We start from the raw sequence: 15831 nt of genomic DNA on the forward strand, positions 1-15831 counted from the left end.
CGTCCCAAGTACAATGCATTGCATTAATCCGGCTTAGAGATTATCATAGTATAGAGAACTGGAGCAGAGCTACCCATGTCCAGATAAGGTCAACCTGGGTCACCGGTCAAAGTTTATAGAAGGTGCTAAGTGCCATGTAGCCTCCAATGTCAATGTTGGATCCAAGAGTGCCCCCCAAATTGTGCAACTTCTCTTGGGGGGATGGGTAGTCTGACCCTATCCAGAACAAAACACATCCCACTCATCTAGTGAGGGGGAACCACTCAATGGGAGGGTCTCAGTCTTGTCTGTGTTGACTTTCAGTTTCTTATATAGCTTCCTGCAATCCTGGCAAGGACTCTGCACAGCTTCCAGTTCCCAAAAGGCAGGTGGCACCACCTATTCCATAGAAAGTAGTCCCCATCACCTTGGCTGTGTGGCCAGTCCTATCTGCCTTATCTCTTCCCAGCTTAGATTGTGTCTCCCCTGGCGAAGATGTGGTCCCTATTCTTGGGAAGACAGCAGTGCTCACTGAGAGAGCCAGTGTGGTGTAGTGGTTAAGAGCAGTAAACTCGTAATCTGGGGAACCGGGTTCGCTTCTCCGCTCCTCCACATGCAACTGCTGGGTGACCTTGGGCTAGTCACACTTCTCTGAAGTCTCTCAGCCCCACTCACCTCACAGAGTGTTTGTTGTGGGGGAGGAAGGGAAAGTAGAATGTTAGCCGCTTTGAGACTCCTTCGGGTAGTGATAAAGCGGGATATCAAATCCAAACTCCTCCTCCTCCTCCTCCTCCTCCTCCTCCTCCTCCTCCTCCTCTTCTTCTTCTTCTTCTTCTTCACTGAAGCAAAGGAAAGTCATTCATGTTTGTCTGCGGACATTCCTCAGTCACTGGCCACTGTGCCCCCATGGTATGACAGCGGTGGACTCTCTCTTTCAGAATTGGCCGAGGGATTTGGCAATGTGATAGTATTAATGAGGTATTCCTTTGTTTTCATTTACACTCCTCCTCCTCAGGGCGATGTTGGATTTCCTGGGGCCAAAGGAGAAAGGGTAAGTAATGTTTAAAGAGGTCAACACAGTCACCTCCAGGCTTGACTACTGTAATTCGCTCTATGTGGGCTGCCCTTGAAGCTGTCCCAGAAACTCCAGCAGGTGCAGAATGCTGCAGCGAGGCTCCTCACGGGGTCTCTGCCATGGGAGCATATTCACCCAGTGCTTTTCCAGCTGCACTGGCTCCCAGTGGAGTACAGGGTCAGATTTAAGGTGCTGGTTTTGACCTTTAAAGCCCTATACGGCCTAGGACCCTCGTACCTACGGGACCACCTCTCCTGGTATGCCCCACGGAGAGCCTCAAGGTCCAAAAATAGCAACACCCTAGTGGTCCCGAGCCCTAAGGAAGTCAGATTGGCTTCAACCAGAGCCAGGGCCTTTTCAGCACTGGCTCCGGCCTGGTGGAACGCTCTGCCTCATGAGACCAGGGCCCTGCAGGATCTGATTTCTTTCCGCAGGGCCTGTAAGACAGAGTTGTTCCGCCTGGCCTTTGGCTTGGAGCCAGTTTGATTCCCTCCCCCTCTTTATTTTTTCTTTTTCCTTTCTCCTCCTGTGATGAGGCTGCATTTTAATATTTTAATATTTCAATATTTTAATGTTGTATTTTAATCTTGTTTTTAAGTTGTATCCATTCAACTTGTTTTTATTATTGCTTGTTAGCTGCCCTGAGCCCAGCCTTGGCTGGGGAGGGCAGGGTATAAATAAAAATTAATAATAATAATAATAATAATAATAATAATAATAATAATAAACACTGAAGGGTAATGGGGTAGGTTGAATTGACCCAAACAACTTTCTCTTTTTTTGGGGGGGGGGGGATTGCCATCTTCCCATCACCGCGCATCTCTCTTGGATTCATACCTGAACAGTGACTTCACCTGGATAATGATGTCGGCAAGAAAATGAAAAGGGAAGGTGGGGTGAAGTTGGGAACAGGGCCATCTTTCCCATTGGTCTTAGTGGTTCGTTGCGCCAGGGCGCTGGCATCTCAGGGGCGCCCCAGGGAGTGGGGGAGCTGTGCGACCTTGTCGGTGGCCTCCCCTTTCCCTGAATGCCCGCCAGCTGTGCCCCGTCAACCATATGGCTAGCGGGCATGCAGCTTGCCTCCCAAGCCTGCGTGAGAGGAGAGCGATCCCCTCCGAGGCTTGGGGAAAGGTCGACAACTCTGGGAAATGTGGAGGTGAGGGCCTGAGGGATCTTTGCACCACGGCTAAATCAGGCATAGGCAAACTCGGCCCTCCAGATGTTTTGAGACAATTCTCATCATCCCTGACCACTGGTCCTGTTAGCTAGGGGTGATGGGAGTTGTAGTCCCAAAACATCTAGAGGGCCGAGTTTGCCTATGCCTGAGTAAAATAAATAATAATAATAATAATAATAATAATAATAATAATAATAATAATAATTTATTTATACCCCGCCCATCTGGCTGGGTTTCCCCAGCCACTCTGGGTGGCTTCCAACAGAATATTAAAATACAATAGTCTATTAAACATTAAAAGCTTCCCTAAAGAGGGCTGCCTTCAGATGTCTTCTAAAAGTCTGGTAGTTGTTTTTCTCTTTGACATCTGGTGGGAGGGTGTTCCACAGGGCGGGCGCCACTACTGAGAAGGCCCTCTGCCTGGTTCCCTGTAGCTTTGCTTCTCGCAGTGAGGGAACCACCAGAAGGCCCTCAGAGTTGGACCTCAGTGTCTGGGCAGAACGATGGGGGTGGAGATGCTCCTTCAGGTATACTTGACCAAGGTTTTAGGCTAAGGCTTTAAAGGTCAGCACCAACACTTTGAATTGTGCTTGGAAATGTACTGGGAGCCAATGTAGGTCTTTCAGGACTGGTGTTATGTGGTCTCGGTGGCTGCTCCCAGTCCCCAGTCTAGCTGCCGCATTCTGGATTAGTTGTAGTTTCCGGGTCACCTTCAAAGGTAGCCCCACGTAGAGCGCATTGCAGTAGTCCAAGCGGGAGATAACCAGAGCGTGCACCACTCTGGCGAGACAGTCTGCGGGCAGGGAGGGTCTCATCCTGCGTACCAGATGGAGCTGGTAGACAGCTGCCCTGGACACAGAATTGACCTGCGCCTCCGTGGACAGCTGTGACTCCAGAATGACACCCAGGCTGTGCACCTGGTCTTTCAGGGGCACAGTTACCCCATTCAGGACCAGGGAGTCCTCCACACCCGCCCGCCCCCTGTCTCCCAACTACAGCATGCACCACTCTGGCAAGTCAGTCTGCCATTTTTCTCTGAAGAAATGGGTTTTCAAAGCAGCTTGTCTGCCATTGCGACAAATGAATTTCTGATTCTCCCTCGCTGGAGGAGATGCTGTTTCCCAGTCATAAAGGAATGTGTAATGCCCTCTCTGAAGAAAGTGTGAATAGAACATTAGGCGGAAGTGGGTGAATTAAACAGCACAGGAGATGTGATTAAGTTGCCAATTTGCCACGGCAGCATTTACTAACCTTTTCCTTTTCTATTCCACATTTGGGCTTCCTCCATTCTAACCTTGCCTGCTTCAGGACCAATTAAATGTACAGGGGACATCATTTTCCAATCTTTTCTATGGAGCAACGTAAAGCAAAAAATGGTTCCTGGATAGTGAGGCAAGAGAAATTTGATTGCGCTTCCATTTTGACGCTCCATTTTCCTTTCCCGAAACAAAACATGAACTGGAAAGGAATGATCCTGTCACTTCACACTGCTCTGAATTTTGTGATGCAGTTTCCCAAACAATGTATACAAAAATTGATATACTAGGGGGGAATGTGTGCAGAAGTGTGGGTAAGGAAAATAGTGGCAATAACATTAAAAAATGCACAATATTAAGGGAGGTTGCAAAAATGTGCATATTAGCCAAACGTAGAATCATGGAACTGTAGAGCTGGGAGCCCAACCCCTTGGCAGTCTAAAAATCACAACTAACCTCTGTACAGCAGTGCGTGTGTGTTAGAAGACACAAGTATTTAAATGATGGTGAGTTTTCATGAGGACTTTTGAAAAAACAGAATGGAAAAAGGAAACACTGGTAAAAGGCTGAGGAAACGATAGAAGTGGAAACTGACATATTTGTCCACAAGGAATAGCAGTACATCTATTTATTATAATAGTAATAATAATTTATTATTTATACCCCACCCATCTGGCTGGGTATCCCCAGCCACTCTGGGCGGCTCCCAATCGAATGTTAAAAACAATACAGCATTAAATATTAAAAAGTTTCCTAAACAGGGCTGCCTTCGGATGTCTTTTAAAGATAAGATAGCTGCTTATTTCCTTCCTTTCTGGTTGTTCACCTTTCTTTCTTTTTTAATCCAACTTCAGTTTCAGCTCTGACTCAAGGTGAACTCATAATGCAAAGGCCTTTCTCTTTTCTGTGCTTGAATCATAGGGAGACCCCATGACAACATTTGGACCTCAAGGCTACAAAGGCATCAAAGGCGATCCCGTAAGTTGGGCTTTTTCCTTGCTTTCCGATAGGAGTTTGCTTTCTCCGTCGCTCGCAGAGATTGGTGTGGGGAGCCCCCTGTTATGTTGGTCTTACACTGCTGATCCCGCAAGCTGCTCTCTGTGCCACCACTGAACTTCCTGTCTAGCCAGGTGTTATGTACTGAGCTGAATAAAGAGCATGAAATCCACTCCCGACTCCGAGTATATTTCACTGGTGATGAAGGTGGGTCAGCTGCTGAGCTGACCGCCACACACAGCACTGCAGCACCTCCACCTGCCGCACCGCTGCCTCGCACCGTGTATCCAGGCTTCAGCTGCGGGCCCCAAGGAACTCAGAATGGCAACCAACAGCAGCTTCTCGCCGTTCAACCCAGCATCAGGAGACTGGGAAGCGTACGCCTCCCGTTTCACCTTCCTCCTAGAAGCCAAAGGGGTCACCGATGAAGAAGACGCCAAGAAGAGGGCGATATTCTTTAGCATCTGCGGAGAGGAGACGTTTGAAATTGCCTAGGCTCTCCTTGCGCCTGAAGACGTCGCTACTGTTCCTTACAATACAATAATGGAACAGCTGAAGGGGCACTTTTCCCTGCAGCCCTCGGTGGTGGCTCGCCGAAATGCCTTCTACGCAAAGCGGCAAGCCCCTGGGGAAACCATAACTGGGTTTGTGACCTCTCTCCACCAAGCCGCCCGGTTCTGCAACTTCTCAGGGCGGATTTCATGCTCTTTATTCAGCTCAGTACATAACACCAGGTGAGCTAGAATCTTGCCATGTATCAGAGGCTCAGCACAGGTGGAACAATATTGTGAATAAAACCCTCCAAGATGGCCACCAACTTGGACTGCTTTAAGATCTTAAAATTCATAGACCACAGAATATAGCTGGCAGGATCCTGTCCTAGTCTAACCCCCTGCGATGCAGGAATCTTTTGCCCAATGTTGCGCTTGAACCCACAGCCCTGAGATTAAGAGTAACAGTAACCGTAAAAGGTAATGAATTTTGACAAATTCCCATTATCTGGTTACATCCACAAGCAACACACAATGTTCCACAACGACTCCCAACTAAAACCACATCTGGATCCAAGTGGCTCACAGTTAACTCTCTACCTTCATTTGATATAGATATGGTGCTCAACCATGGTTATTTCCAACTGTGATTTACTGTCCTGACCCTGGTTAAGACCCTAAGATATGGTGAAGCCATGGTTTAGCCTACCAGGTTGAACAGCCACAGAGGATGTGAACAAGGAGAAGTCAGCAGGGCAGGAGAGGTTATGGAATGCAGACGTAACCATGGTCATCCAAACGGAGCTCATATATATATCATTCATAAATATAAAGGCTTTTTATTTGGAAAAAATAGAGTTATGTCTGTGTTGCTATTTAGGGTGAAAGAGGCCCTCCAGGATTTGATGGTGACAAGGGTGAGAAAGGAGAAGATGGACCAGCAGGAGAAAAGGTTCCTTTGATTTTGTTGAGTTCCTTAACTGTAACAGCTCTCTCTGTCTTTAAAACTCAGTGGTTGTGGTAGAAGATTGCAATTGACTATCCTTCTGGTCAATATCCATTTTACTACATAAAATGTCTTGTGGGCTTCCCCAAATTGTGCCCTGTGTGTCAATAGCTCGTGGACTGCACATTTCCATGGAACATTAATAAGCAACCTAGTGGCCTTTTGCTGAACAATTTCTGACTTGGGCAAAAAAACCAATCCAAAACCAGATAAACACTTGATTTCCATGCAGTTTGCTTAAAAGTCATCCCTCATCCTCGCTGAACCTGCAACTTTGGACACCCAAATCAAAATTGTTAAGTTGTGGGTGAACATATCAGACGACACAGCGATTCTTCAAACAGCTCTTGTTTATTCACAGGCCAGAACAGAACTGAACTGGAGGGTTCAGTCAGCCTGCTTATATAGAGCTCCAGTACAACGTAACTGTTACAATTTTCTAAAACTATCCAATCACTGAACGTCACTTTCGATCCCTTATTTGCATAACTATCTACAGTATCCTCCTGTTGGCCCAGGGTGAGAACTTCAGTACATAACGAAAATGATGGAAAATAATTTTATAAATTAATAACTTTGGGCACTAGCCTGGGTGAAAGAGAATTGCAATGTATCTTTCTCTGCGTGATCCTTCAGTGTATTTTTTCTCCTTTCAGGGAGTGAAAGGAGAAGCCGGGGCGAAAGGAATCATGGGTCTGTTTGGCACAAGAGGCCCAGTGGGGCAGAAGGTCAGTCCGAATGGCTCCCGTGTTCCCACATGTAGCCTGGGGTTGGGGTGAATTAACCTCTGTGTCAACTAAGCAACAGCCTCACATCAAACGTTTCCTCCAGATATTTTGTATGCCTTGACCAAAGCAACACAGGGAATGAATGTCAAAGTTAGGAACAGGCAAATGTTCTCTTTCGGTGCAAGAGAGACCCCAGCTTCCAAATAATCATGTGTGTGATGAAGAACCATCTCTTCATCCAGCCTTTCTCAACCTGTGGGTCCCCAGTTGTTGTTGAACTACAACTCCCATCACCCCTAGCTAGTAAGGCCAGAGCTCAGGGATGATGGGAGTTGTAGTCCAACAACATCTGGGGACCCACAGGTTGAGAACCACTCCCTCCCATCCCTTTTTTTAGGCTGCAACTTGGTGCCAAATTGCCTGCAGAACATAGGAACACAAATTACGATAAATCAAATTACTATAAATTAAAACTGCTCCCCAAATTGCTGTACCACCCCTGCTCTTATTTTCCGTGTACCTCCATCCATCTTAACAGTTAATGCGCCAACAATCTGATAAGAATCCATCTAACTGGGAAGACCTCCAACCTAATAAATAGCTGACTCTTTTCTTGCCCTGTTTGCTTTCGGTCACGCGGGGGGGGGAGACCCTGGGGAGGGTGGGCCAGCTGCAAAGCTCATTTCCCCATTGGCTGGGGCAAGCGCCAATAATCCTGGGGATCCATGCCTGATTGGCCAAGAAGCACCAAAGCAAAATCCTGTTCCAATGTGTTCTTTAAAGTGAGGGTTATGCTGTGAAGCGGTTGAAATAGTTGCCCAGTCCAGGTTGCTCCTGTGAGAAGGGATGGGAAAGAAATTTGGATCGACCTGCAAACCTACCTGATTGACACTTTCTGACACAACACACTACATGAACTGAAACACAGCTGTCTTTTGAAATACATGCTTCTACATATTTGGCAGCACAATATTCCAGCCAAATGTTGTGTGCAGAAATGCATATCAGGGGAAAGTATGTAAAAATATTAGTGGAAGTAATGTATAGCATTCAGGGGGAAATTGCTTGCAAAAATGGGTGCGTTGGGGAAACAGCATACAAAAATGTGCATTTTAGAAGAGATTTGCATTAACTTGCTGATGAATATGAATAAAGACTTTAAAAAAAACAACTGCAAATTGATTTTGAAATGGGGAGAATCGAATTTAAGATTAGAAAACGAGAAGAAAATGAAAATAACAGTGCATTCCTCCTTGCCTGGGAGTCAGAAAACGCTACCTGCAGTCTAATTAGCAGAAGAGTTTAGGAATGGTCTAGGCGCTTTTATCAAAATCCCTCAGGTGAGCAGCTGTCTAATATGCTCAGTGCCATTTCCAACTGTTGATTTTTGTCTTTACTTCCCTGGCAGGGTGAGCTGGGAGAACCTGGATTGCCAGGATTTGCTGTAAGTCAGAATTCCCCTCTGTGGGGTTTCCCCCCACTTTGACTGGATTGAATGAATGGTCGCCTAAACCCAGTGTCCTGTCTCCAGCAGTGGGACCAAGAGGTTGTAGACAGAGCGAAATGCACCATGCAGCATTTGTCAAACATGCTGCATCTATTATTATTATTATTACAGTGGTACCTCGGGTTACATACGCTTCAGGTTATATATGCTTCAGGTTACAGACTCCGCTATCCCAGAAATATTACCTCGGGTTAAGAACTTTGCTTCAGGATGAGAACAGAAATCGTGCAGTGGAGGCACAGCAGCAGCGGAAGGCCCCATTAGCTAAAGTGGTACCTCAGGTTAAGAACAGTTTCAGGTTAAGAACAGTTTCAGGTTAAGAACAGTTTCAGGTTAAGAACAGACCTCCAGAACGAATTAAGTTCTTAACCCGAGGTACCACTGTATTATTGCTGTTGTTGTTGTTGTATCATTATCATTATCATTTTACGTGTTTATATTCCACCTTTCTCCCAAGTTGGGATTCAAAGTGGCTGAGAATGTTTAAAAATGCTATTGTAAAATGCAAAGTAATGAATAAAAACAAGTAAAGGACCCCTGGCCGTTAAGTCCCGTCGCGACTCTGGGGTTGCGGCGCTCATCTCGCTTTACTGGCCGAGGGAGCCGGCGTTTGTCCGCAGAGTGTTTTTCTGGGTGGCCAGCATGACTAAGCCGCTTCTGGCGAACCAGAGCAGCGCACGGAAACGCCGTTTACCTTCCTGCCAGATTTATCTACTTGCACTACCTATTTATCTACCTGCACTTTGACGTGCTTTCGAACTGCTAGGTTGGCAGGAGCAGGGACCGAGCAATGGGAGCTCACCCCGTCGCGGGGATTCGAACCGCCGACCTTCTGATCAAGTCCTAGGCTCAGTGGTTTAGACCACAGCACCACCCGCATCCCACAGTGAAAAGCAATGGTTAAAGCTGGCATGAAAATGCAGTTTTCTCTGACAGCAGCATTTCCTGCGCCTTCATTTTCAAAGGCCTTTCTGAATAAGGAGGTCTGTCCTTACGTTATCTTCTTTATGGTTTGCTCTGATCACTTCCCGGTTTATTATTATTTTGCACAGCTTTCCAGCGGACAAAAGCTTGTTGCATGCTTATCTTAATGAACCTTCAAGACGAATAAGGCTGAGGGACAGTAGTCTGTCCAAGACCACTTGGCAAGCACATTTGTGGCAATGAGGGGTGTCTGACATTCTTCCCCCACCCACACTGGAAAATGCATATTTGCGGGAAGCCATGTCAAGTCAACTCAAGTAACCATATAAAATAGATAGGCCAGTGCGATCTCGTCACCACACCAGCGGCACAGTCACCCACCAAAGGGCAGAAGAGGCAAGCAATCTGCCTCATCTCTGAGGGTTTCCAGCAAGGGCAGGATCCTGTAGCATACTTTGGCGACAAAAAATCAAATAGAGGAACTTAGCTACTGTCTTGGTGAGCTCTTGGTCTCTCCCCTGTAATAAGAAGCGCATAACATGACAAACCTAGACAGCATCTTAAAAAGCAGACACATCACCTTGCCAACAAAGGTCCGTATAGTTCAAGCTCTGGTTTTCCCAGTAGTGATGTATGGAAGTGAGAGCTGGACCATAAAGAAGGCTGATCGCCGAAGAATGGATGCTTTTGAATTCTGGTGCTGGAGGAGACTCTTGAGAGTCCCGTGGACTGCAAGAAGGTCAAACCTATCCATTCTGAAGGAAATCAGCCCTGAGTGCTCACTGGAAGGACAGATCCTGAAGCTGGGGCTCCAATACTTTGGCCACCTGATGAGAAGAGAAGACTCCCTGGAAAGACCCTGATGTCCATGGGGTCACGAAGAGTCGGACACGACTAAACAACTAAAGGGCACAAGGAGAAGAAGACAACAGAGGACAAGATGGTGGGACAGTATTCTCAAAGCTACCAGCATGAGTTTGACCAAACTGCGGGAGGCAGTGGAAGACAGGAGTGCCTGGCATGCTCTGGTCCAGGGGGTCACGAAGAGTCAGACATGACTAAACGACTAAACAACAACAACAACAACTGGAACACACCTTGGAACAGACAAGCATGGCAGAAGCCAACATGGTGCCCACTGTCTGTTTCAGACTGCAGCTGCTCTCTTGCCATGATGAACTTAGACTTTTTTTTTAATAAAGCCATGCAACCAAAGAAGATTAAAACCAACAAGACACTACTGTGGTACCTCGGGTTACATACGCTTCAGGTTACATACGCTTCAGGTTACACACTCCGCTAACCCAGAAATAGTGCTTCAGGTTAAGAACTTTGCTTCAGGATAAGAACAGAAATCGTGCTCTGGCAGCGGGAGGCCCCATTAGCTGAAGTGGTACCTCAGGTTAAGAACAGTTTCAGGTTAAGAACGGACCTCCGGAACGAATTAAGTACTTAATCCGAGGTACCACTGTAGAATAAAAAATGGCAGCTCCATCTACAAAGCTTCTCTGAAACAGCAGATTTTTGCAAGGCACCTTTGGCTATTATGGGAGTAACTGGATACCTGATCTATGCACAAAACTCTCACCTGCGCAAGTGCTCCAGGTGGAACTGGTTGTGTAAATGTGCTTACATGTGCATGATGGGCCCACTGAACATATGAGTCTGCCTTCTAGGTCATGGCTCTGCCTAGCTCAGTACTGACCGTTCTGTCTGGCAGCAGCTCTCCAGCAGGGAGGGGTCTTTCCCAGCACCTGCTACTTGAGAGGGTTTAGCTCAGGCATGGCCAAACTTGGCCCTCCAGCTGTTTGGGGACTACAACTCCCATCATCCCTAGCTAACAGGACCAGCGGTCGAGAGCATTTAGCTCTCCAGCTGTTTGGGGACTACAACTCCCATCATCCCTAGCTAACAGGACCATTGGTCAGAGATGATGGGAACTGTAGTCCCAAAACAGCTGGAGGGCCAAGTTTGGCCATGCCTGGTTGAGCTGGAGATAATGAGGGGGCCCTGTTTTCACACAGAAGGTCTCTGTTCAGTCGCCAGCAGTTCCCGGTGGGCTGGGAGAGAATCCTGCTGCTGCAGTTGGTGTCAACAACATTGGTGTCTAGATGGACTGTTGGTTTGCCTCAGTCCAAGGAAGCTTACTGAATTATGAAGCCTCTACACCAGTCATAGGCAAACTCAGCCCTCCAGATGTTTTGGGACTACAACTCCCATCATCCCTAGCTAACAGGACCAGTGGTCAGGGATGATGGGAATTGTAGTCTCAAAACATCTGGAGGGCCGAGTTTGCCTATGCCTGCTCTACACAGCTGCAGAGGGGTAGATGGGGCTTGTCAACCTGGAGAAGTAGCCCGTCTTGGAGAAGGAAAGCTTTGGTCTTCAACTTCTACTGCCTTCTTCAGGAGAAGAAAAGGCTAAAGAGTAAACCCTTCAAAGTTTTGGTGCTGATATTTAAAGCCCTAAATGGCCTCGGTCCAGTATACCTGAAGGAGCGTCTCCACCCCCATCGTTCTACCCGGACACTGAGGTCCAGCTCCGAGGGCCTTCTGGTGGTTCCCTCACTGCGAGAAGCCAAGTTACAGGGAACCAGGCAATGGCCTTCTCGGGAGTGGCACCCGCCCTGTGGAACGCCCTCCCACCAGATGTCAAAGAGAAAAACAACTACCAGACTTTTAGAAGACATCGGAAGGCAGCCTTGTTTAGGGAAGTTTTTAATGTTTAATAGGTTATTGTATTTTAATATTCTGTTGGAAGCCACCCAGAGTGGCTGGGGAAACCCAGCGAGATGGGCGGGGTATAAATTATAAGTTATTATTATTATCATTATTACACAAATTTGGATTCCCTAAGGCGGTTGGATGGTGCCTTGTATGCCTCCTTCCGGCAACTCCTGCAGTCAAACCGGTGCCAAACGTCTTGTTCCGCTTTCCTTTGGACCACATCAGAGAGGCCAAGAAGAGGGTCTTGTCATCTGGGCAGCCCAGTCCTCCCAGGCTTGCACCCCAGGGAGGTCACTTTGATGCTGCTGGAGCAGCAGTTTGGCTTCACCCTTGGAGGCGCACTCCATTGCTTCTTCGGACAGACAGATGCCAACTGAATTGTGTTTACAGCAGGGGAGGCTGGTTCATTAGGATAAATGAAGCAACAGCCCACCAGATCCAGTCTGCTCTCAGCCAGCCCCTACTGTGCTGCCCACTCCCTGCCATTGGGTCTGGCGCCACCTTCTGGCAGTCTCCCCTCCTGCCGCCCTACCACTCCCACTCTGCACAAGTCACCACTAATGAAACTAGCAGCTTAGGGAAGCGATGGAAAGGAGAGCAAAGGAAAAGATGTTTGTTGTCGCAGGAAAGGAACCAGAGATACACCCCCATGCCAGGGTCCAGGGAACAGCTGCTACCATCGATTCCCCGACATTTACGTTGCAAATCTTCCAAGAGCAAACAAAAAGCACGATATTAAAAGCTTCTATAGCAGTCATTAAAAAACAGGAATTATTGATCAAGTGCTTGAAGTACAATATGTGAAGTGATAAATGGAGCAGGAACAGGCAGTGAAGTATTGCAGTGGTGGCGGGGGAGGGGGAGAATGGGTTAATGTTAAGCATGATTTGAACTATGACTCCCCCAGGTAGTTCAGCCGCATGGCTTCCCAACTCGGGCTTTCAGAGGATCTCCTGGGCGCTGTGGCTTTCCCAGTCGCTAAGACCATGTTAAAAACTAGGCTGTGGGACATAGATCACCAGGAATTAATCTCAGCTGCGGGGGGGAAACATGCTCCCCTCTTTATTTTCAACTCTCTTGGGCACAGGAATTTAATCTTAATTATTTACAATTTTTGTTTCATCCGGAAGAAAGAAGGGCCTTTTTGCTGGCTAAGTTCAATTCTAATCCTTCTAACCTTCTTTGGGGTAGGTTTGCGGGTTTGGCAGAAGGAGACTGGATCTGCCCATGCGATGCCCACCTGGTGGAAACTCTAGCTCACATGGTCCTTAAATGTAAAATGTATGATGATCTCTGCCAACAATTTCTAGACCATCTATGTATTGCAACATGGAAACCAGAGACAGAGGCCAAAGTCTTGGAGCCTCAGCTTCAGGATCTGTCCTTCCAATGAGCACTCAGGGCTGATTTCCTTCAGAATGGATCGGTTTGATCTTCTTGCAGTCCATGGGACTCTCAAGAGTCTCCTCCAGCACCAGAATTCAAAAGCATCCATTCTTTGGCCATCAGCCTTCTTTATGGTCCAGCTCTCACTTCCTGGAGCAGGGACCGGCAAGCCACTCCAGTATCCCTGCCAAGAAAACTCCATGGACAAAGACAACAGGTTCCAGTTACTACAAGTGGCTTTTGCCAGCTTTGCCTCAAATTGCAGAGGATGACTCACCGGAACTCTCCTTTCCTTTGATGCAGTATTTGAATAAAAAAAGATGTTACATGGTTCTGCTTTTTTATATATAAAAAAATAATAATATTAAAAAACAGAACGCACTGAATATATATTTCTCATCCAACAAATGGCTGAAAATTGATGTGAGCCATTAAGTGTTGTTGATTCACAGGGCAATCCATCTCGGGGAGACGACTCATGTACAGCAAGCATCTTTCATTCTCTGCAAAACCCTTTTCAATCATTACCTCTCTAGCAGATACAAAGCCAGATGTAATAGAATTTTTAATACCAAAGAAGGGAGATGAGCTATCAAAGAGACGTCTGTTACTAACCACTCCATTGCCCCATCAAATTTCAGCGCTACGTTTCTCCCCCACCCCCCTATCTATTATCTTCTGCTGTTCGCCTGGTTTTGTATGTGTATGAGAGAAACTGCAACTGGGAATGTAATACATATTGTTATGCGTTTATGGCTCCCTAGACTCCCTTAAATTCCTGGGTCCAGCAGGGAGTTAGGATTTAACCAAGGCAAATGTTAAAATATTAGCCAGGCCAGTTTCCGAATGAGGTAAATCGCCTGGGAGATGAGCCATTAAGAAAACAAAGGAAAGGTAACAGCCCATTAAGAAAGCCAGATGGCAAATGGGTGGGGGCCCTCCTCCAGCTCTGAGAAAGTGAGAACAAAAGTCAGAGTTGAGAGTTGGCCAGCATGTGACTTGGAGGCTAAAGGTTGCACTCTGGTAAAAGCAGCAAGCTGGAGAGAGGGTCAGAGCCTCAGCTGATTTCTGTTTCCAAGAAAAAATGGGAGAAACAAGACCTTTTTTGGGGTGTTGAAGTTGTGAAACCCTCCATTGCAGGCTCGGGTTGTATATATGGGTAAATAAACCTTATATCATCCCTGGTCCCATCCTGAGCTGTGCAACCTGCTCGCTTTTAGAATGTTGGGAGTCTGGAATGGAACGTTCAGACACGGGGACGGAATGCTGAGAAACTCTCGTCTATCTAGAGCCATTCATAATTTTCTCGCTCCCCCAGGCACACAGCAGGAAGCAACTGTGTATTATTTCATTTCAGGGAACCGCTGGGCTCGATGGGAAGAATGGTATGAAAGGGGCAAAAGGAGACAGAGGCCTGCAGGGCCAGAAGGGGGAACCGGTGAGCATTTTTACATGGATTTCCCCTTCCTTCCTAACATCCCCTGCTGTTCAAGTGACTGGATAGGTGAAAGGTAAGGGGTAAAGGACCCCTGGACAGTTAAGTCCAGTCAAAGGTGACTATGGGGCTGCGGCGCTCATCTCGCATTCAGGCTGAGGGAGCCGGCGTTTGTCCAGAGACAGCTTTCTGGGTCACGTGGCCAGCATGACTAAACCGCTTCTGGCGCAACAGAACACCGTGACAGAAACCAGAGTGCACAGAAACGCTGTTTACCTTCCTGCCACAACAGTACCTATTTATCTACTTGCACTGGTGTGCTTTAGAACTGCTAGGTTGGCAGGAGCTGGGACAGAGCAACAGGAGCTCACTCAGTGGCGGGGATTCGAACCGCCGACCTTCGGATCGGCAAGCCCAAGAGGCTCAGTGGTTTAGACCACAGCGCCACCCTCATCCCTATGCGACTGGATAATGGAGAGCTTGAAATGTGTGTGTTTCAAGATCACCTTACCCCCATGGCTTCAATCTGCAGAACTGGCACTCTTATGGGTGTCAGACAAAACTATTTTCCACAGTTGTAAGAAGCCAGTCTTTTAGTGGGACAGCAACTCCATGCTTGTGTTTTTTGTGGCACCTGCTTAAAACATTTTAATTTCGGCAAGCCTATTCCAAAGCTGAGATCAAAGCTGATGCTTTTGTTGTTTTGTAAACCGCTTGGCAGCTTCATTGCAATCAAGTGGTATATATATATATTTGTCAAAGGAATGATAAAGAAATAAAAATATTTTTGCCGGCTGGCCCATGCAAATGAGAAATGGCAAGGTCTTCCCCCACTCACTCACTCCCCCCCCCCCCGGAAGAGGCGATTTGCCTCACTGTCTCCTGGCTATTTCTTGCAGCAAGCCTCCAGGTCATTCTGTGAGCAAGAAATTGGCCGGCGGATGCATGTCTGGGTGCTGTGGCACCCATCTAGGTGATGCAGATCTACAGTTATTGAATGAAGGAATGTGTTTGTGATGTGCCCCATCCTAGAATTTTTTCATTAAGAGAAAGTCATTACCGTATGCAAGAATGAAGGAGTTGGTGCTTTTGCAGGGGACAACAGCTGTTTCTGAAGCTGAACGCAATTCCATTAGGAGCTCTGC

The 15831-nt window shown here is 47.1% G+C and overlaps 1 protein-coding gene across 1 annotated transcript in view; it reads left to right on the forward strand.

The window, feature by feature from the left end:
• LOC310744058 (uncharacterized protein) overlaps positions 1 to 15831 on the forward strand; it is a gene marked incomplete at its 5' end in the record, with an annotated part of 173477 nt that overhangs the window by 114743 nt on the left and 42903 nt on the right. The window contains 6 exons of the mRNA XM_083574801.1: positions 995 to 1030; positions 4409 to 4465; positions 5855 to 5926; positions 6637 to 6708; positions 8117 to 8152; positions 14609 to 14689. Coding sequence (XP_083430927.1) covers positions 995 to 1030; positions 4409 to 4465; positions 5855 to 5926; positions 6637 to 6708; positions 8117 to 8152; positions 14609 to 14689 — 354 coding nt within the window. The remainder of the gene's footprint in view (positions 1 to 994; positions 1031 to 4408; positions 4466 to 5854; positions 5927 to 6636; positions 6709 to 8116; positions 8153 to 14608; positions 14690 to 15831) is intronic.

Source organism: Podarcis filfolensis (genome assembly GCF_964270895.1).
Source record: "Podarcis filfolensis genome assembly, chromosome: 10".
NCBI classification, from domain to species: domain Eukaryota; kingdom Metazoa; phylum Chordata; class Lepidosauria; order Squamata; family Lacertidae; genus Podarcis; species Podarcis filfolensis.